This window comes from Pseudonaja textilis, chromosome 5 (assembly GCF_049901715.1).
Source record: "Pseudonaja textilis isolate UNSWEBS1 chromosome 5, rPseTex1.2, whole genome shotgun sequence".
Lineage (NCBI taxonomy): Eukaryota > Metazoa > Chordata > Lepidosauria > Squamata > Elapidae > Pseudonaja > Pseudonaja textilis.
The window spans coordinates 28,153,981-28,174,981 of record NC_141994.1 but is presented as its reverse complement, the minus strand read 5'-3'; the positions used below and the strand labels follow the sequence as shown (position 1 = coordinate 28,174,981).

The window sequence follows — 21,001 nt, the reverse complement described above, 5'->3', positions numbered from 1 at the left end:
AACTTAGACGGCTGCCAATGGGAGGGTTTATCTGCCCGTCATTTAGCATGACGGAAGGGGTAGATGCTCATGCTCCTGAATGAATGTTTGTTTTGGCGCTGTCGACCATATCTATCCTTGAAACCAGATCTGTCTGGTTGTCTATGCCCATGTATGTATGTCCTCTGAAACTGGTGGATACCAAATCTGGTATCTGTGGCCCAAAAGGAAGGCCTGAGAAAATATGGAGATTGATGGTGGTCTGATTTTCTGAACCCCGAAAATAGAGCCTTCTTCCTGTCTTTATTCTCTACCAACACAGAAACTAGGCCTCTCCAAATAGTTTGCTTCCGCTGTAAGGGGCAGAAGCTAGCTTCCACTTGGACCTCATGCTCAGGAAGAAGCGGCGTGACGAGGAATCTGACTGACTCAGTTTCCAAGCAGAAGAGTCTACACCCACACAATTGGATTATCCTTCTAGCACACTGGAGAAGCACATACTATGCAGGTACTGGCTGCAAAGCCTAAAAATATTTGCTGTAAAAAGAGCTGGTATTCTTTTAAGAAATCTGATGGTTCTTGCAGCACAATGTTCAGAAAAAAACCTGCTATTTAATAATAGCTTAGCAAATGTATCTTGCTTGGAATGATCAGTTTATTAGTTAAATTTAATATAATTCAACCACTTAATATAGTAGTTTAGAATAACTAGCAACCATAAAAAATCAATATTTATAAGTTGCCATTGTCTTACTTTCTGATATTTCTTTGTACATTTCAAATCCTACATTATATGATAAGTTACTTTTCTTACTAATAATACAAATTTGCTCATGAACCATTTAACTTTTACCAACATTGCAGAAAGGTTTAAAAAGGCTGAAGGTTATTCAGAAGTATGAGCAATGTTACTTCTACCCCATGCCCATACCTGACCAGAAGAGAGCCACATAATGCATTTCTTTTAGGATGTCTGTGGCTGATTTGCAACCATCCTCTACGCAAGTTCAGATTGAACAAATCATGCACGTCCAGACTGAGAACAAATATTTTTTGTAGAGAATAGAAAAAAACAAAGAAATATTATAATACGTCCAAAGTGTATATGCAGGCGGACTCCTTGTCCTGACTGATGCTTAGTTATACAGTATTTTTCTTGGGTAGTGATTTGGGCAGGCCTTAGGCTCTTGAGAATAAAGAACAATGATCTGTTTCTTTTGTGCAACTTTCTTTTTCTTTTGTGAAATTTTAAAGTGATTGCAGTTTATATTTTTCTAAGTCTAACTTTCAGGATAAACACAAATAGTTAATTTAATAATATGGGATTCCCTCTGTTGTGAAGCAAGGAAAACTGCTTTAAGTTTATCCCAATTTTGAAAATAACGAATATATCTAGAATAATTAGATAAATTTAGCTAATTAGAATGTGTATCTTAAAAAGGCAAAAAGGAGTCAGCAATGTTATTAAATAGTCTGAGTTCTCATACCATGAAGTAACATTGTTAACAAGATACAGTAATAAGAATATACTTTCAAAACGAATGAACAGATCTAGTGATGAAAAAGAACACATCTCATTAATTAAATACTTCAATGTCTTCTCTACCGAAATAAACTTGCAAGGCTGAAACAATCTCTGCAGAAATCATTCAAAATTCAATAGCTGGTTACATGTTTCTTGATACGTTTTTACATACAATACTGTATACAGCATATGTAAAGTACACATGATGTATACAAAAGACAGCTATTGCAAATGAAGGCAATAAGATGCAAAAGACAGCTTGAAATCCGAAAACAGGAACTCAGAAACATTTTAAACAGTAAAATATAGGAAAGCATCTCAGCTTTTGAAATAAGACATTGAAGAAATAACAGTAAAAACAGTTCTTCTATGCCTAATAAAATTATATCCTAACTTATTTCTATAAATACAAGCTATTGTCCAGAAAATGATGAGCAATAACAGACTGGTAGGATTTACACAATAGTTCTCATTTTAAAGCTTTTGAACAAAATATCGTAAGCACTGAACCTTTATATCCCCAAATACATATGCATATGTGTAAAATTTAATTTAGCAGCTAGAAAATGAAGACTGCCAAGGACCTACCTGTGTGACCATGTTTTGTATGTATGATGTTGCATGCTGCTGCTGCTGTTGTTGCTGCTGCTTTTGCTGAACAGCACTTTCTATTGCTACTTTTGCTACAGTACTTGGATCTGCTCCAGCTGGTACAGCTACCATAGTTGCACTACAGCCAGCTTTGTTAGGGTCACTTATTGTAACAATTCTCACTCCTACTTTATTGGGGATTCCTGGAATAGTTTCCTTGTCATTATCCTCTGCTGGCCTCTTTACAGTTTTGCATTCTGCTGTGCCATTAGCTGACCGTATTTCAGATGAGAGAGTAGCTGGGGTTCCACGAGGTCCTGAGTGTGGAACTGCTATGATCTGATGCCCCTGTATAACAGAGGGTGTTGCCTGTGGTGAGACAACTACACTTGGGCGTTGGTGAGGCACATCTGAATTCAAACTTGAAATTAGAGGTCCATTACATACATCAGGGTTGGTACTACTAGGCTGCTGGGTTAAGAGTTTTGAAGCTTCTTGTGTACTGCCTGCAATAGGCATACTCCCCAAAGCTAAAACAGGTCCATTGGAAAATCTTTCCCCTTGATCACCTTTGGCAGCATCTAGTTGTGTGGCATCCAAATTATCTTGTTCTATTGGAGAGATTTCACCATTTCCTATATGGTTGGAAGTTTTGTGATTTGGAATGTTTTTACTTAAATGGGAACCGTCGCCCTTTTCAAAGTCACAGATTCCATTAAGGAGGGGCTTCCTCAAATCACTTTTAAGTTCCTGCATGTCTGGTTGTTCAAAGTTCTGCTTTCCCAGAGCTCCATTTTCATCCATGACTAATGATGATCCATTACTGACTTGTGAGAACTGATTGGCCTCATTCTGAGTTTTCCCTGAGTTAGCTGGAGGTAGACTGGAGTCATGCTTTCTTCCATTTAGAAGACTTCCCACCTGTGTTTCATTTTCTTTTGCATCGCCATTGCTGGTGCTTGCAACTCCTCTTCTGCAAGAAGGGTTTTCCATTACTTCAATTTTGCGCTCATGAATATGTAAGCCTGTTGCCTCCTTTGCTTCTTCTTCCTTTTGGCAAATAATTTTATCTCCTTTGAATGGAGGAGCAGTAGCAGAACATGACTGACCAGCTAGAGGTGCCTGGTTAGATGGAAGTGCTTGCACCTGAAGCCCAACTGCTGATTGTGACCCACTCATTGTTATTCCAGTTGGAGCAATTATTTGAGTTGCATTTCCCTGACTTGCATTTGCTGTAGTGAAACTAGTATTTGGCACAACTGTTATAGTAACCTGATTGCCAGAAGTCCCTTGAAAAATAGTTGCTGGGCTGTTTGAAATCAACTGGCCCGGCAATATTTGCAAATTGGAAATAGGAACTGTTTGTACTGTTCCTTGGGATTGAATTGCACTCTGGACCAACTGAACATTTTGCTGTCCAACTAGTAATGGCTGAGCAGAAGACTGCCCTTGAACTCCAAAACTCGTTGCTTGGTTATTAGCCATCTGATAAACCACTTGAGGGCTGGGAGCTCTTGCACTGTTTGAAGGAGGAATTTGTGGTGCTGGGAGAATAAGTTTGCCACCAGGAGTAGAAGGGCCTCGTTTAGGAAGCAAGAGTTGTTTTATCAGACTGGATTCATTAGAAGGACCCACCCCAGGACTATTTTGTTGTGGCTGAACTTGCATCTGGACTTGCTGCTGGACCTGGGACGGTGCTGGTGAATGCTGCTGCTGCTGTTGTTGACGCTTTACAGAAAGCATCTGACTGACAGTGGGAGGGGGTCCTTGTGACTGAGAGGTGAGAGGTGGAGATGATATTACTGTGGGGACTTGGTTGTTTGAAATTGGTCCAGGTGATGGTGAGGAAGTTGGAGTTAAATTTGGCTGTGCGCCCAACTGAACAGTTTGGCCAGCTGGGATTGAAGCTGGATTAGTAAGAACGATTTGGTGAATGGCTGGTGCATATGTTGGACCTTGCTGAGTTGGTTGGCTTACAATCACTACACTTTGCTGAGGTGGTGGTGGTTGCTGCTGAGACTGCTGCATTGGTTGTTGTGCCATTGCTGTTTGGACTTGCTGAGAAGGCTTTGGTGCAATATTCTGAAACCCTACTCTTGATGTTGGTGGATTCTGGACACCAGCAATTGTAACCACCTGCCCAGTTGCAACTTGGAAATTCTGAACTGTAGTAGCAGAAACTATATTCGATGCTGATGTTGTAACATACTGCTGAGGTGCTATAATAACAGCATCTTGCTGCTGGTTACCACCCATGGATTGCTGAGCTGATGTTTGTACTGGCTGTGATGATGTGGTTATAAGCTGCTGAGCCTGGGAAACTGCTGAAGTGCATGCTGGTATGTTCTGTACTCTGCCAAAAATATGACCTTGAGGTACAGCTTGTTGAATTACTGTGACAGGAGTGCCTGAGGATATTTGTCCTGGTACCATTGCATGTAGAGATGACTGTTGAATTACAGGTTGATGAAGTAAAGTCTGGGAGCTGACAACGGTAACAGAGGGTTGTGGTCCTGCATTACTAGGATTTTGATTTGAAGATTGTGCTCCACCTCCTACAGCAATAGTAACAGGGACTGCAGACTGCTGAACTGTGTTCTGTATTACTGTGGCCTTCACGACATCACAAGAAATTGAAGCTTTATTCTGTATGACCGTTACAGGAGCATTCTGTTGATGGGGACTATGAACTAAAGGGTTTTGTGGTATCCTGGAAACAGTTTGTACCACTGTAGATGCACCTTGAATTGGAAAAGACATCTGTGTTGCAGCTATAGTTGAAGATTGATTATTAATAGGATTCCTCTGAAAATGGTTTCCTATACTTGATGATCCATGTGGGAATCCTGTTGATAAAGAGGAACAAATCTGAAATGGTAATGCTGAAATCAATAGGAATTAACATTTCTAAATTAAGCTTTGAATACTTCCTGAGTTGGCATTCATCATTAATTTTATGTATCTCAATGTAATGGAGCAAATATTTTCTACTGTATCCTGAAACATTGGAAACCATTTTCCCCTTTCCTTCTTAATTCATTGAAAAAAAATCGTATTAAATGGCTATCCAATTTAAGCAGCTAAACTGGGCTCCATTAGATGATTGTTACTTTAGACTCTAACTTTCTCAGTACACTATAATTTTGAAACTAATGCCAAACTATTATAGTGTACTGAGAAATTAAGTTAAATAAAATTGTTCAAATCTAATTAAACATTTATCTTAACTATTACTCCATACAACCTGCCATTGGAAATTATTATATAATTTAATTAAGAAAATATGATGAGATTTTTTTCTTTGGCTTGCAGAGCAAAAATTAGTTAAAGGATGTACCCCTATCTCCCAGAAAGACCTCACTGCAAGGGAAATAATATAATTGGAAGATGAATATCTTATCCTCTTATCCATTGGCTAGAGAAGTATAACTTTCCACCAACTCAAACTATTCTCTATTAACTTTTCCCCTTTTTATTCCCTTTTGCCATGTTTACTGGACTATATAGCACATTTTATTTATTGTAATGTATTCCAACCATACTTCCAAAAATATTTGATGCTGATGATATTGTGTTGACAGTCTGGCTACCTTTTACTGTTAACTCTTCCAAACATAATTGCTTTTTCCAGTGACCAAAAATATTTTTGCTCTTATAAATAACTAAAAACTGATCAATAGACAAAGATGAAATTCAAAATATAATAATACCTGCTGGTGAAGCAGATGGAGCTACTTCAGGAACAGAATCAACCCGAAGAATAGGGTTTGAAGGAGATTGTTGCTGATAGTACATCTGAACAGGAAGTGGTATAGCCCTCCTTTTTACTCCGACGACATGAATATGAGCCTGCCCATTGTTATTTGCATCCTCAACTTTCTTCACTGAATGATTTGGAAATATAGTTCTATCAAAAGAAGAAAAGAATGAGAATGTAGGGTTTTTTTTAGGCAGTATGCTTTAAAAATGGAGTTTGGAGTGAATTTTCTCCAGTGAATTAAGGAGAAATATAGTACATGTGGTTTGGAGTTGAACTAAATATCAATGATTGCCATTTAAGTGAGAAAAAAAAATGTAAGGAGGAAAGAAAAGTACTTTGAACTGCTGTCATCTATCCTAGATTTTCTGACAGCAGGTAGGGTTATTACAGAGCAATAGGTTCAAAGGAAGTAATATTTGACTTTTGGATGAAAGTTAAAAGGGCTAATTTTCAAAATAAAAATAAAGTGAGCAAACTATACTGAATTTGTATAACATCTATTTGTCTTTTCAAACAACCACTGTTTTTAATAATTACAGCTACACCTTGACTTATGACTACAACTGAGCTCAACATTTTTGTTGCTAAGTAAGACAGTTAAGTAATTTTTTTCCCATTTTATGACCTTTTTGCCACAATTATTAAGTGAATCATTGTAACTGTTAAATTAGTAACATGGTTGTTAAGTGAATCTGGCATTCCCATTGACTTTGTCAGAAGATCACACAAGGTGATCACATGACCCTGGGACAATGTAACCATCATAAATACATGTCAGTTGCAAAGTGGCCAAATTTTGATTAAGTGACCACAGAGGATGCTGCTAAGGTCATAGGTGTGAAAAATGGTCATAAGTCATTTTTTCATTGCTATTGTAACTTCAAATAGTCACTAAATGGATGGTACAAAGTTGAGGACTACCTGTATTTAAGGTAAACAATAATGGAATTTTTTTTCAAATTTAGCAATCTACATCAACTATAGATTTTTAAAAAAATCCAAGCTAGTGTTCTATTCTAGGAATGAGTTTCTCTTACCGAAGACATTTATAAAATCCGGTAGAAGTTAAAATTCCACCTCTAGCTAGTTTACTGCATGTAGAGAGATATTCAGAGTACATTTCAGCTCGGGAGACTGAGCAGTCTGAATTAACCTCAAAATGGGCATTTAACCTGGAGAGAGAAAATAGAGGGAAAAAATCTGGGTGAATAAAACTTAATAAAGACTTATTTCTCCTGACTCTAGAATAATTTTCTCAGTCTGATACCAACAGTAGCTTGGACAATGCTTTCCAGCTCTTAAAAGTTTTTTCTTCCTACTTTACTAACAATGTATGTATTACAAAGGTTTTGCAATACATGAGATATGGGTCAGACATTTTATTCATATAGCCTTGTTCTCTAAAATTGCTTTAAAAGTATTTTCTCTTAAATGGTCAATATACATCAAATGTTAAAAATTTAAGGCATCCATGAAATATAATATATGGCCAAGAATAGGTTCTGTATAGGAGTTTCAGTTCATATTCAACACATAATCATACTAAATATAGGTCACAGTCATATATTGGTCTTATGAAAACTAAGTTTCTATAATAACACATATTCATCTTCTTGATAAAGGATTAAAAATTCATCCTTTAAGACATGGTTAAATAGTCTTTTCCTGTTCTGACTTCCTATTGTTACCTCTACTTTGACTGGAGACCAATGGAAATACGTTGTGAAGTCACAAGAAGGAACAGGGCTGGAATGTTCAAACACTTTTATTTTATTTTTTTTAATATTTAAAAATAGACTTTATTAAATATTTTTAAAAAACATGTATAATACATGGAATACAACATTTCGTTGCAAATGAAATCAATATACAAATACACAACAAATAAACATAAAAACTTATGTTTCCAATCAACTAAGATGGTGTGATCTTTTTTTGAAAACATTAGTTTTACTAATATTCATTTCCTATTTTTGGTAATTGCTCTTAATCTAACCACTTCATTCTTCAAATCCTTATCTTTTAATTTCCTGGTTTTTTTATCCTTGATCCACTTGTACCGTTTTTCCCAAGCTGTACTATATCTTGAATCTTCCTTATCCCTAAGTTTTTGTATAAGTAGGTCCATTTCAGCGCGGTCAAGAACTTTCTGAATAATCAAATTATTTGTTGGCATTTGGTCACCCTTCCAGCATTGTGCCAACGTAATTCTTGCTGCCGTAATTATATGGAGAATTAAATATTTCGTTTCTTTTGCGTAGTCCCCTTTTAACATTCCCAACAAAAATATTTCAGCCTTAAATTCTAGTTGGATATTTGTAATTTCTTTTATCCAAATTCTAATTTTTTCCCAGTATTTTTTACTTTTTGGACAAAGCCACCAAGTGTGGAAGATATTTGGGGTTATTTTAAGGGGTGGCATAAATATTTTAGCCTGGGAACTTTAAAGCTCAGTCCGATCCAATGATTCAGATACTGGACTAGAGTATGAAAAAACTGAGCTGGAATTTCATTTTAGCCATGAAAGCCAACTTGGTGCTCCTGAGCCAGTTATCTCTTCATAGGAGCAATGGTGAATTACTTCTGAAAATGAGTTGCCATTATAGTTGCCAGAAGTCAAAACTTAGAGGCAAATATAAATATATATGTATGTATGTATGTATGTATGTATGTATGTATGTATGTATGTGTATATGTATATGTATATGTATATGTATATGTATATATGTAGGTCTAGGTGTGTTCAGGTCTTTTCCCATGTAAGATTAAGAGTATCTTGGCGACGTTTCGGTGAGGTCCCACTCGCCATCCACAGGCTGGTGCTTTCGGCTTCATGCCAGTGCAAGCAGTGTAAGATTAAGAGTATCTTGACGACGTTTCGGCGAGGTCCCACTCACCATCCTCAGGCTGGTGCTGTTTTAAAGCATCCTCTGAAGCTGGTCTACTGCCAGAGTTTGTGGTCCTTCCTTCCTCTTCTTTTTCTCTCCCTCCCTCCCTCTCTCTATCCATATCTCATTCACTTTCACTTCCCTCTTTCTCCTTTCCCTCCCTGCCTTTTTTCTTTCTTTCTTTTTCTTTCTTTCCTTCCTTTCTCCCTTCGTTCTCTTTCTTTCTCCCTTCTCTCCCTCCCTCTTTCTTTCTTTCTTTCTTCCTCCCCTCCCTCTTTCTTTCTCCCTTCTTTCCCTCCCTCCCTCCCTCCCTCTCTTTCTTTCTCTCTCTCTCTCTCCCTCTTTCTTTTTTTCTTTCTCTTTCTCCCTTCCCTCCTGCACCACACTCCCAGTTTTGGGCCTAGTAAGCCTACCTGCAGCCTCCTGGGAGCAAAAACAGGGCACGGGTGGGGCGCATCATACCTCCCCCACCCCGTTTTGGGCCTAGTAAGCCTTCCTGCACTTACCTGGGAGGCAGAACCAGACACCTGGGATTCCTGGGAAGGGCAGGAGGGACGGTGCCAGCTGGTCTTCAGAACTACCGGTTCGCCAAACTGGATGTAAAATTAACATCCGGTTCGCTCAAACCGGCCAAAACCAGCTGAATCCCACCCCTACTTCTATCTAAGTAAAATAAGCTTGGTTTCATTACAAATATTAAAAGCATACATGGAATTTAAATATGCTGAACTTCTGTTCATTATATTCATGTGTACGCTATATAATGAAATAACTGAAGAAATTCTCACAAGGAAATTCTTTCCTTGAATAAAGCATTCAAATTAATTGATAAATATTTCTTCAAAAAAGAGTATATTATTTTTTGTTTATGTTTTCAAGAATGATTATGAAATTTTAAAATGAATACAAAAGCTATTTATTTCATGGAATATATCATCAGAATTAAATACTCACCACTGGCATGCAAATTTTTCGCTGTCAATTTCTACTATTCCTGCTGGTGGAGCAACATGTTGTGGTGCTCTTGGTGCTATGAAAAAAAAATTATCAATGTAATATAAAAATTATATAAACTTTGGATTGCTTTCCATTACTCTTTAAAAGACTTATAAATGCTATTGATATTGTTCACTTTTCATTTTAAATTAAGAATGCTATCCATGCAGAGTTCAATAGACAGATTGCAATTGCTCCAAATTAGGGGATGGAATGCATGAATGGAGAGAGAGAGACCTCTCCCCCCCCCCCCAATACACAGAGGCAGGGGTGGGATTCAAATTTCTAACAACCGGTTCTGTGGACATGGTCTAATTTGTGGGTGTGGCTTGGTGAACATGTGACTGGCTGGGCATGGCTTGTATGTAAATATTATAAATATTTATGTAAATATTGATTTTTTTTTAAAAAAAGCAACTTTTACCCAGAATCAGGCAAAGCAGGCAGGCAGATTGAGTTGCTCACAGAATCATTCAGAGATCTATCAGCTACCTGAGTCTGTCACATAAAATTTGCTTGCCATGAGTCTGCACTGAATAATAGAACCTTCAGTCCTAAGGAAGGTTCAGCTCTGCAAAAGAGCCAAAGATCTAAAGACTAACTAGAAAGCAAGAAATGCAACAATTTCCTGCTTTCTAGCTAATCTAAATCTCCTGGTGAAACAGAACAGCTGATGGCCAGAAAAAGAAAAAATAGCAACTTAGCAGGCAAGTTTGCCAGGTAAGGAGTAAGTGGGCAGGGAGGGTTCCTGAGGGCCACGTGGGCGGTGCAGCCTTGTGTTCCTGCGCAGCCTGGATTAATTGCTTTGGGGGATGACATTTCTCTGAGGACCACCAAAATTTTCTCCACTGGTTGGTGACTGCAGCTCCAGAGGGTAAGATGTTCCAAAGGGCATGCACAATGGCAGAGAAGGCTCTTCTTCCAGTTCCCACTAGCTGGAACACGCTGGCTGATGTGTCTCAAAGCATGTCTCCTCTGCTGGCATTGATGGGGCCGGCCAATCTCAATAGGATGAGACAGTCCCTCAAATAGCTTGGACCCATGCCATAAAAGGTTTTAAACGTGATTACCAACACGTTGAATTGCACCCGAAGCAAACTGACAGCCAGCGCAGTTCATGGAGCAATAGTGTTACATGGGCACCCCTGAGAACCCCAAGAACTGCCTGTACCACCACTCTACATCAACCGTAACTTCTAAATGCTCAGCAGTAGCCCCATGTAAAACGTGTTGCAATAATCCAACCATGATATGAGTAAGGTTTGAATGACTGAGTGCAGGGACTCCTGATCCAGAATAAGCTGCAACTGGCGCACAACCTGAAGTTGTGCAATGACTCCCCTAGCTATGACTGCCACCTGCTCTTTTAACATGAATTGTGAGTCCAGGAGACCCTTCAAGTTGTAGACTGGATCCCTCTGTGGTAGTGCCATCCCATCCAGAAGTGAAAATGTCAAAGTCCTGGATCTTGAGGCTCTATGCACTGAAAGCCAATTCTTGACAAGGTTCAGTTGAAGTCTGTTGTCCCCCATCCAGGCCCCCACAGCCTCTAGACACAGCGAGAGGGCAAACAGCATCAGTTGGGTGACCAGTTATAGAGCTGAGTTATTGTCAGTATATCATCTTAACCATAGTGACAGATGATCTCACCCAGCAGCTTCATATAGATGTTAAAAAGGAGTACCGAGCCCTGCAGTATGCCATTATGATAAATATAAGTTCTGTCTTAGGATTTTTCTAGTAAACCAGGTGGTTTACAACCCAGGATTCTGAAGGAGATAGTAGACATAATCTTAGAGCAACCGAATGTAAACTTTCATAGTTCCTGTAGCACAGGGGAACTATCAGAAGACTGGAAAAGAGCTGACGTGGTTCCCATCTACCAAAAGGGTGGGGGGTGGGGGTGGGAAATGGACTCAAGAAATTACAGGCCAATCAGCCTTTTTTTTTTTACTATTGCCCAAATCATCACAGCTCTTCAGATATGTGGCAAAGCTGTTTAAAAAAATCCAGCAACAATAAACTGTGTTAAGAAGTATTTCAGAAAGAATTGAAATAAAAAATATATACAAAAAGTACTTACAGAACATAGCAGTGACTGTTTATGAAAATAAATCACCTAAGCATATCCTGATTTGTACTGCATAGAAATAATAAAATATACACCCCATATTTTACTATCATCACAATTTAGAGATTTATATGTTTCTATAATAAAAGATATGATATTCCAATATATAATAATTCAAGATGATAAACATACCTAATTCTTCTTCCTTCTCTTATTTTCCACACAACAACAAACCTGCTAGATGAATTGAGTGGGATAGTGACTGGCCCAAAGTTACGTAGACAGATTCGATGTCTCGGAACGACTAGATTTGATGCCTTGGAAGGACTAGAACTTACTCCTGCTTTCTAGTCTGGTGCCATAATCACTAAACCAAACTTCAATAGGGTAATACTAACCTGGAGTAGCAGGGGCATGTCCCTGTGATGAAACTTGTTCCACAGCTTGTGGCCTAATTTCAGAGAGTATTTGATGGTTGGTACTTTGATGTTCAACAAGTTTTACTGCACCGAGTGCATCACCTCCAAACATCTGGATGTCCATTGAAACCAGGCATACTAATGTATCTATAAATTAGCATAAATTATATATTTTATTCCACTAAAAGAATTAATTTCAGAAAGTTACTGTATTAAGTTAAACTGAATTCAGTTAAAGTAGAGATTTATAGATTTGCTAGACTTATTTGTATTTGTATCGTAGACAGAATTCATGATTGAAACCTCCAATATCCACTTCTGTTTATGTTTTGTTTAAAAACTGAAACAGATTTTTGTATTAAAAAAATGGTTTCTTATTAGTTGTGCTAGTCTATTGCTTATCTATGGCACTTCTATTGGTTATTATTTGCACCTTATCATAATACTGTAAAAGTTTACCATGATAGGAACTATGCAAATTAAATAAATATAGTATCTGCATAATTTTATTGGAACAAATAATAAGGCTTCTTTTGCAAGACATTTATGTAGCACTTTCAGTTTGCCAGCTGCTTTCTGATCCTTGCCATGATTACCCATAGCACAAAAAAGAGGAATTAAGGCAAAGGACAAGCCATATATCACTTTACAGAAAAAACATCTAACTAAGGATTACCGAGGGCCCTAGTAATACAAGTGTTTTGTTAAAATCAACTCTGATACCTCACCTATACTTTTATCAACTTTAGCTATTTTGGTACAGGCCACTTCACCCATTTCAGTGAGCATATAGAGCACTTCCAAAGCAGATATAACAAGTAAAACGTCAGGTAATGTGAGATGACAGATGATTTCTTTGTAAGATTCTTGATCTACATATTCACAAATTAAGACACCATTGTCTTCAGCTTTACAAAGATTACCCAAGATTTCCATGCCTGAAACAAACAAACAAAAAACAGTGTCATATGGATGTCACAAAAGAGCAAAATTTGTTCTCTGTTCCCAGAGTAAAGAATACAGAGTAATAGTTTCAAGTTACAAAATCACAGATGCCAGTTGAATATTAGAAGAAAAAAGAAGTATGACAGTGGAACCAGTTACCTAAATGAGGTAGTAAGTTACTTCACAATAATTATCTACAAAGAATCGTTTATTTTTCTGTGCTAAGTATTAGGCTGGACTCAATCTAAATAGATGGTTCTTCCTCTGACTTTTATAAAAATGATATTTTACACAAGATACTGTAATCACAAATTCTTACCCCGCATTTTTAAGAATCTGTCTCTTGACATTAAGCACTTAGTAACAGTATGAAACATTAGATGAGTTGTTTTAAAATCAACAGGGTCCAAGAGAAGCTGAAAAAACAGAAAGCAAATATTAATGATTGAATGATTCATCTTATAAAATTAATATCATTATGGAAATATTCCAAATTAATTTTAAGTAGCACTTAAAACATATTGAAAATGTTATATGCTTTCTGTTATTTTATTTATTATTTCCATACATAACCTATATTTCTATGCACTTTGCACTTAAGCAGCTAGTTAACACTAAAATGAAAACGAACAAAATTTGAAATTGGCATTATCAGCAGCAGCATCATCATTCTTAATCCCAAAGTTCCAATTTCTATTCAATAACAGATCCAGTATCTTAATTTAATTTTCACTTATCCCATCCTTACCTCTAGCTCATTATTAGCAACAACTATGGTAATAAAATATTTTCCTAGAGAGCAACCTGTTTCATATGCATCTTAAAGGACTATGTTGTGGGACTCCACAAGGCAATATTAAACTATCAAACACTTCTTATCTAAATGTAGCATGGCATGAAGGATTAAAACCACTGTAATACAGTGGCTCCTAAGCCTACCAGTACTTCAGAATGGTACTGTGGAGTTTCAAAAACCACCATCTAAAGAAACTAGTAAAGCCATGCCTTTCTCAGTCAAGTTCCACATTTTTACTTCAAATATTTCACAATATTGGATATCATTCTGAGAATTATTTAATTTGCACTACACATAGTACTTGGCTTATAAAAGCAATTGGGACCAGAATTGCCATCGCTAAGGGCTATGGTTATAAAACACAATGTTGTGAGTGCGCCACTTATTGATGACAATTCTGTGAGTGCCATTTGCTATCAATAAGTGAGGGACACTCAGCTTATTAAGCAAGGATCTCCTATAACTGCTATTTATGATTTCTTGCCAGCTTCTCCACTGACTTCTCTGGTAGGAAGCTGGCAGGGAACATTGTAAATTGTGACCATGTGAGAAGCTGTGAAAGCCAGGGACTGGTTGTACCATTTTTTCAATGCCATCATACCTTTGAACAATCACTGAACAAATAATTGCAATCCAAAGAATACCTGTATTTTTATTATCTAATAATTCAATTTTAGCTGTGAAGTTATCAAAGAAAAGTGAACAATTTCTCTTTTTCAGCTGAATGCAACTTAATGCTTTGTACATGGGAATAAACACTGCTAAACATCACAGGAATGTTTTTAACACATATATTTGACAGGTATTTTTCTATAACTACTAATAGGAATATATTTTTAGAATAGAATATAATTCTTTATTGGCCAAGTGTGATTGGACACACAAGGAATTTGTCTTGGTGCAAATGCTTTCAGTGTACATAAAAGATACATTCATCAAGAGTCATCAGGTACAACACTTAATAATAGTCATAGGGTACAATAAGCAATTAAATCATACTAGAAACAGTCAATATAAATCGTAAGGATACAAGCAACAATCATACAGTCACAAGTGGGAGAGGATGGGTGATAAGGAGTGATGAGAAGATTAATAGTAATAGTAATGCAGACTTTGTAAATAGTAAATTTTTAAATTTTCTGGTTATATTTATCTAGATATTTTATAAATACCTTAATCTTAATTTTTAATTAAAATATATTTCAATACTTTAAAATAGTATTTATTGCTGCATGATTGCTAATAAGTAAGCCTCACTGTTCTACAAAGTTTGCATAATAAATGTTAAGAACAGTTTAGAATTTGAAGTAATTAACCTTATTCTTCCAAATGGTAATTAACAAACAATACTTCTTGTTAAGAAACATGGGATAAACAAAATTTTTAATTACATTACATGGATTTTAAGAATGAGAACAAGAGTAGTAAAACCTAAGCTCTTATATATTTTCATTATAGTTAATTTGTAGCTCAATATTCTGCTTTTAAAAAAATAATATCAAGTTCCACATTTTATATTCAAGATAGGACTTTTCATTTCAATAAATTATTTTTAAATTGTTATGTTCTGGGCAGTGTTAGAAGAAATTTCATTCTCTTAATTCTTCTCAGGGAAGCAAAAATATTTTTTTTTAAAAAAAAATCTTCTTAGCCAGCTGTCATTTAAGAGATGTTCAACAAAATCCAAAGAAAGTACACTTGTAGGTAACACAAAATGCAATGCTTCATAGGAAAAAAATAGGATTCAGATTTAAGCGATTACTATTCTGTTACTTCAGGTTAGGTTTGGATCTAAACAACTTTATTTAATGATCTTTGATGATAAGTAAAATATCTGAGAAATTAGCAATCCCACTGTTTCCTTTTATATAACACTCCATAAGGTAAGATAGATATTCATTCCTATTTCATACTTTAAGCTATTTAAATTATAGGTATCATTTTTTAAATTTCTTACCTCAGCAGCAATATTTCCTAAAGTATCAAGCCCCAATTGTCTTAAAGAAATAAAATGACTATGAGCAGAGAGCAACAAAAAACGAAGGCAAGTACGATTAGCTGCCAATAATTTTACATTTCCCTCCTCAAAGGAGAGATTTCTTAAAATCACTGCTATCTGGAGAACTCGCTGTCCTTCAATATCATTAATGCCCAACTTGCGTGGTGGATGAAATAAAGACTCCCATATCCAATCTTCTGATACAGTATCTATAAAAATAAGATAATTGTTTTAAGGCTCAGTTCAAGATATGCCAACAATATTCTATTATTTATCCACTGCAACTCACCTTGAGATTTGTTTCTGTCAGAAATAAGGTCACGTACTTCATTATCGTCAACAATATCCTTCCAAAACTAAGGCAAAAAAAAAAAAATTTAGTGTGAAACTTAAAAGGGAATTTATTCCTAAAACAGTTGGTGCGTAATAATGGAAGAAAATCATGTATTGCACACAGTATTTATTTAGTAGGAAGCTTTCTAGGAAATAAATAATAGAATTGTGTAGGGGCAGGCCTCAGTTAATGATGGTGCTTTGCTAAGTAACGAAGTCATAAAATGCAGTGTTACATGACCAGAACAACTTACAAAAGCAGATTCAATTGTGGTCATTAGGTGAATTCTACTTGGCTATTAGGCACAATTTCACATGATCCTCATTTGTGACCTCCATCCAGTTTCTATCGTTTTTTGATTGTTGGAAGCTCATCATGAAAGTTACAAGTGGCAATCATGTGAATCCAGGGTGCTGAAATCATTGTGACTGTGAACTAGTTGCCAAATGCCTGAACTGTGATCATATGACTTGGCAATACTATGACCACTGTAACTTTGAGGATTAGGATTAGTGTCCTTATGAAATGTCATTATAACTTCAAATAGTCTTTGAATAAATGGTTATTAACCGAGGACTACAAAAACTTCTCTCTAATGGATCTTTATTTAATATATAAGCACCTAAAGTTTTCAATGGTAGATTCTGACCTGTATACATATACATGCACATCTGCATATATACACATACATACACACATACATACATATATAAGATTATAATGGTACAGTACAATTTTAGTCTGATTTTCATCCTTTAACTCAAGCTTTAAATAAGATTATTTCAATAGATATGAATTATAAGATCTTCATATTTAACCTCAGCCTGTCTTTTTGAAATTTTAAATAAAGTTAGTATTTATCGTCAGTGTGTGTGCATGCATGGATATGTGTTCAAAAAATTATGCTTATTCTCCCTGGATTTGAATAAATTAAAAAGCATAAAAACAAGTTTAAATACTACACTGAACCACCAATTACAATTAGTCATATGATAACACAATCTTATTGCCTATCATAGATATAATTATAGAAATAAAGTGATACAATCCTTAATCATAAATCTGATTAAGTTTGTAAGATGCACTACACCATGTAACATTAAATAAATAAAACATTAAGAAGAAAATTAGAATTTTCAACATATAAATATGTTAGAACTAATGTTAACAAATGGGATTTTAAAGTAATTTAATGTTTCAACTGCTTTATATAAAACAGCTATAGTTTGGAATTCATTCAAAGTCTTAAAAATCTAAACATACTGAAACTATAGTGCAGCATTATTGGAACTAATGGTACAATTAGTTTCATATGCATAATTAATTCAACTGATGTTGTAAGCTAAACATGTTATAATTTGGTTTATTTCCGTATGGCTAATCAAATATAAAAACATTTAACATTCCTGATATAATTATTAGTAAGTTCTACCTTGTTATATGCCAAAATGCAAAGAAGACTCAATATATCAAGTCTTTTTAGGGCATGAATAGATTCCATTTTTGCTATCTAGCGATAGAACAGGTCAAATTTTTCAACTTTCAATTTCCAAACATTAGAGGTGGTCAAAAGTTGTGACATGCTTTGGGGATTGTAAAGGTATTTTGGTTACTTTAATATAATTTAGATATGCTTGGTAAGTAACTACATAACTTTTAAAGATTTTGTTTGCTTCATTTTACATGTTCAACTATCTTTCTCTTTTTGTTAAATGTTATTTTGTCTGAGTGTTAATACTACTGGCCTCGTTTCCTGTGAGTGTGATAACTGATCTGTAATGGCTTCTGAAAAAAGAACAAGGCTTTTGTTTTGGGAATGGCAGAGACTTGTTGCTGTCTGAACTCCCATCACTGTGAGAGGTTCTCAGATATGGCTTACTATTAAGAGAACAAAGTAGTGGCTAGAAACTACCCAGCAGCCAGTCTTGCAAGAGACATATATCTAAAAGTGCTTAAAAAGTGAGAACAAGTGAACAGTTCTTTTGTGGCCCCTGTTGTAACTTTACGAGTGACAATCTTGAACAAGATCCAAGAAAGCTGGGATCAAGCCAAAAACATATCTCTTGGTAGAGGAAAGCTAGATGTCAAAGACTTTCACTGTGAAACTTGACAAACTGTTTGACATCCTCAACTGCAAGTGTCAATCTGTGTTCCGAATTTGGCTGTCCTGCTGGCTGCAAAAGAGAAGCTCACATTAACTGCACCTGCCTTAAGGAGAAGAAGATACCATTGAAGGAACTTGTTTTCGTTAAAGGTCAGAGAAACAAGATTGATACTTTTGGATTGCACCAGATTGGTTTGCCAGATGTGCCCAAGAGGAAATGACTAGGCAAAAGGCAAAAGTGGCAAGACAATCAGAGACAAAGGCTCGCTAAATATAAGCAGAGTATTCCAGTCATTTTGATACTGACAAAGTAATTGTCTCTTATGATGAAAATGAAGAACAGATGACTGATGATGAAGAGGAATATGATGGAAATTATGAAGAGGCCTTAGATCAAACACATATGCTTTCTACTTCAAAAGAAAAGTCAGAATAAAATAGATTAGAACTAACAATTGTTGCTATGCAGAGCATAAGATAGTGTTGGTTGAATCTGATGAGCTCTGTAAGAAGGTTGAAATAGAATGCATCTTCTTCGATGCCCATATAGATGCAACTAAAGTTATGCTGAAAGCAAACAATTCAGATCAGCAATTCCCCAGTACCATCAAAGAAGAACATTATTCTTTGTGCAGTGAGCCAGGTGGAAGATATCTTTATCATTTCACTCCAGAGAAAGGCTCAAAAACAGGAAAATCTGCTCAAGTGATTGCAGATAATCTCATGAAGAAAGGCATTGACAAAAGCTTGAAGGCAATTGGACAAGATTCTACAAATGTTAATACTGGCTGTAAAGATGGTGCCAGACACTGGGTAGAGGTCAAGCTTGACTGGAAGTTGAGCTGGTTGGTGTGCACTCCACACGAATGAGTTACCTCTATGACACTTAATCACAAAATTGGATGGGAAGATTTTGTCTAACAACAAATGGGCAGGTAAAATTGGCAATATGTTAGACACTGCAACAAATATTGATCCTTCATTCATCAGAGTTCCAATTGGTGAGCCTCTTGTTTTACTGAGTGACCGTGTTGTATAGGATTTCTCTACTGATCAAGCATATGAATATAGGATCACACAGGCAATAAAGACAGAATTTCCCATAGATCTGGCTCTTCTGACAACTGCAAATAGGCTTTCTCAAATACGGGTTTCAAAATATGGCTTTAAAGGCAAAACTCTCCAAAACTTAAGAATGATAGTGGAGTACATTGTTGGGTGTGCACTAGCCTTGCTGATTCAATATCAAAGTAAAACATTTCTGGATTGAAGGTCCATGTCATGTGTTGTTCCAGCTACAGAAAGTCAGATTGCAAAAGAAGGCTGTAGTAGATGCTGTTTTGCCAACCATTCAGTGCTCAGCATAGTATGCTTTCAGTGAAATGATAATCCAGACACTCTTGTGTTCAGGTGACATTCAACAGAGCGGAGCTGGTATGCAAAAGACCATTGACTTGAGAGGTGCAGATAATGACACACTAGGAAATTTTTCTGTACAAAAAAAGCACCTTTAATTAACATTGGAGCATCCATTCTGCTGGAGCTGGTCTGAAGGTGTTTATGAGCCACCTTTGATGTGCAGGCTGATTACAGCAGAAATAAAGAAGTTCACTGACGAACAATACAACAGTGGCCCTGTCATGCCCAATCAATAGATGTATGAAACAGGTAACAGAGGTATCAAGCCGAGTGTATACACAACAAACATGAGGCTTAGCCTCTTACCAGAGGCTAAGAAGCAAATCAGTAGTTGATGTCGAAGAACAAATCAAAACAAGATTTGATGAAATTCATTTAAACATTTTATAACTCAGACAATTGCTTTCTGGTGTTAGTTTATGATTGCGTGTATTATTTTTTGCTTAGCTAGATAAAATTCATGCAGAAAAAAACTTTAATTTTTATAGCACAAAGTGTTTTTGAAATTTTCAAAGTTTCAGTTCCACAGGAATCATGGACCCTGAAGTTTGGGCATATTCTATAAGATAAGTTAGTCTATTTGAGGTAGCTTGGTACAAAATGGTTGCCCAATGATGCATGTTTTCACTCAATTAAGTTACACACAAACAGGACAGTTTTAGTAATAGCTGATACCATGAGCACTAGCAATAGGTACTCTACAAAAAGCTAGTTATAGGTAACGTGGCTGGGACGAAGCAGCTCAAGTCTGATAGAAGATGTGTTTTTCTAACTTTATCATTTTGTATGCACCATGCCAAACTCCTCCTATAAAATAAACCTTGCCTGTCAATGCTAGTCTGCAATAAAGTTTCAATGTAGAGGTAGTCCTTGACTTACAACTGTTCGCTTAGTGACTATTCGAAGTTACAACAGATCCACATCAAGACTTACTTTTGACCCAGTTTTGAAACTACAGTGACTGCAACACCCTTGAGGTCATTCATTATTAAGACCAACTGCAGGGACACTGTGGCACTCTCTGCCTACCTCCCCCCATTGCCTTGCCATGTCCCTGCGATTGCTTACCAACCCTTCCTGGATTCCACACCCTTCTCCCCACTCCTTCACTGATCACAGATTCAGCTATGGAAGATCTCTGGAGGCCTCACTGGGGACAAAGGGCAAGCTATTGC

The 21,001-nt window shown here is 36.4% G+C and overlaps 1 protein-coding gene across 3 annotated transcripts in view; it reads right to left on the bottom strand.

Annotated features, from left to right (window-relative positions):
• Positions 1 to 21,001, bottom strand: part of ARID2 (AT-rich interaction domain 2) — a 190,407-nt gene that overhangs the window by 60,632 nt on the left and 108,774 nt on the right. For all 3 annotated transcript variants that reach the window (XM_026700645.2, XM_026700652.2, XM_087934407.1), the window contains 9 exons: positions 16,259 to 16,325; positions 15,928 to 16,178; positions 13,494 to 13,590; positions 12,958 to 13,167; positions 12,209 to 12,376; positions 9,698 to 9,773; positions 6,893 to 7,027; positions 5,806 to 6,002; positions 2,093 to 4,941 (listed from right to left, as the gene is read on the bottom strand). In XM_026700645.2, coding sequence (XP_026556430.1) covers positions 2,093 to 4,941; positions 5,806 to 6,002; positions 6,893 to 7,027; positions 9,698 to 9,773; positions 12,209 to 12,376; positions 12,958 to 13,167; positions 13,494 to 13,590; positions 15,928 to 16,178; positions 16,259 to 16,325 — 4,050 coding nt within the window. The remainder of the gene's footprint in view (positions 1 to 2,092; positions 4,942 to 5,805; positions 6,003 to 6,892; positions 7,028 to 9,697; positions 9,774 to 12,208; positions 12,377 to 12,957; positions 13,168 to 13,493; positions 13,591 to 15,927; positions 16,179 to 16,258; positions 16,326 to 21,001) is intronic.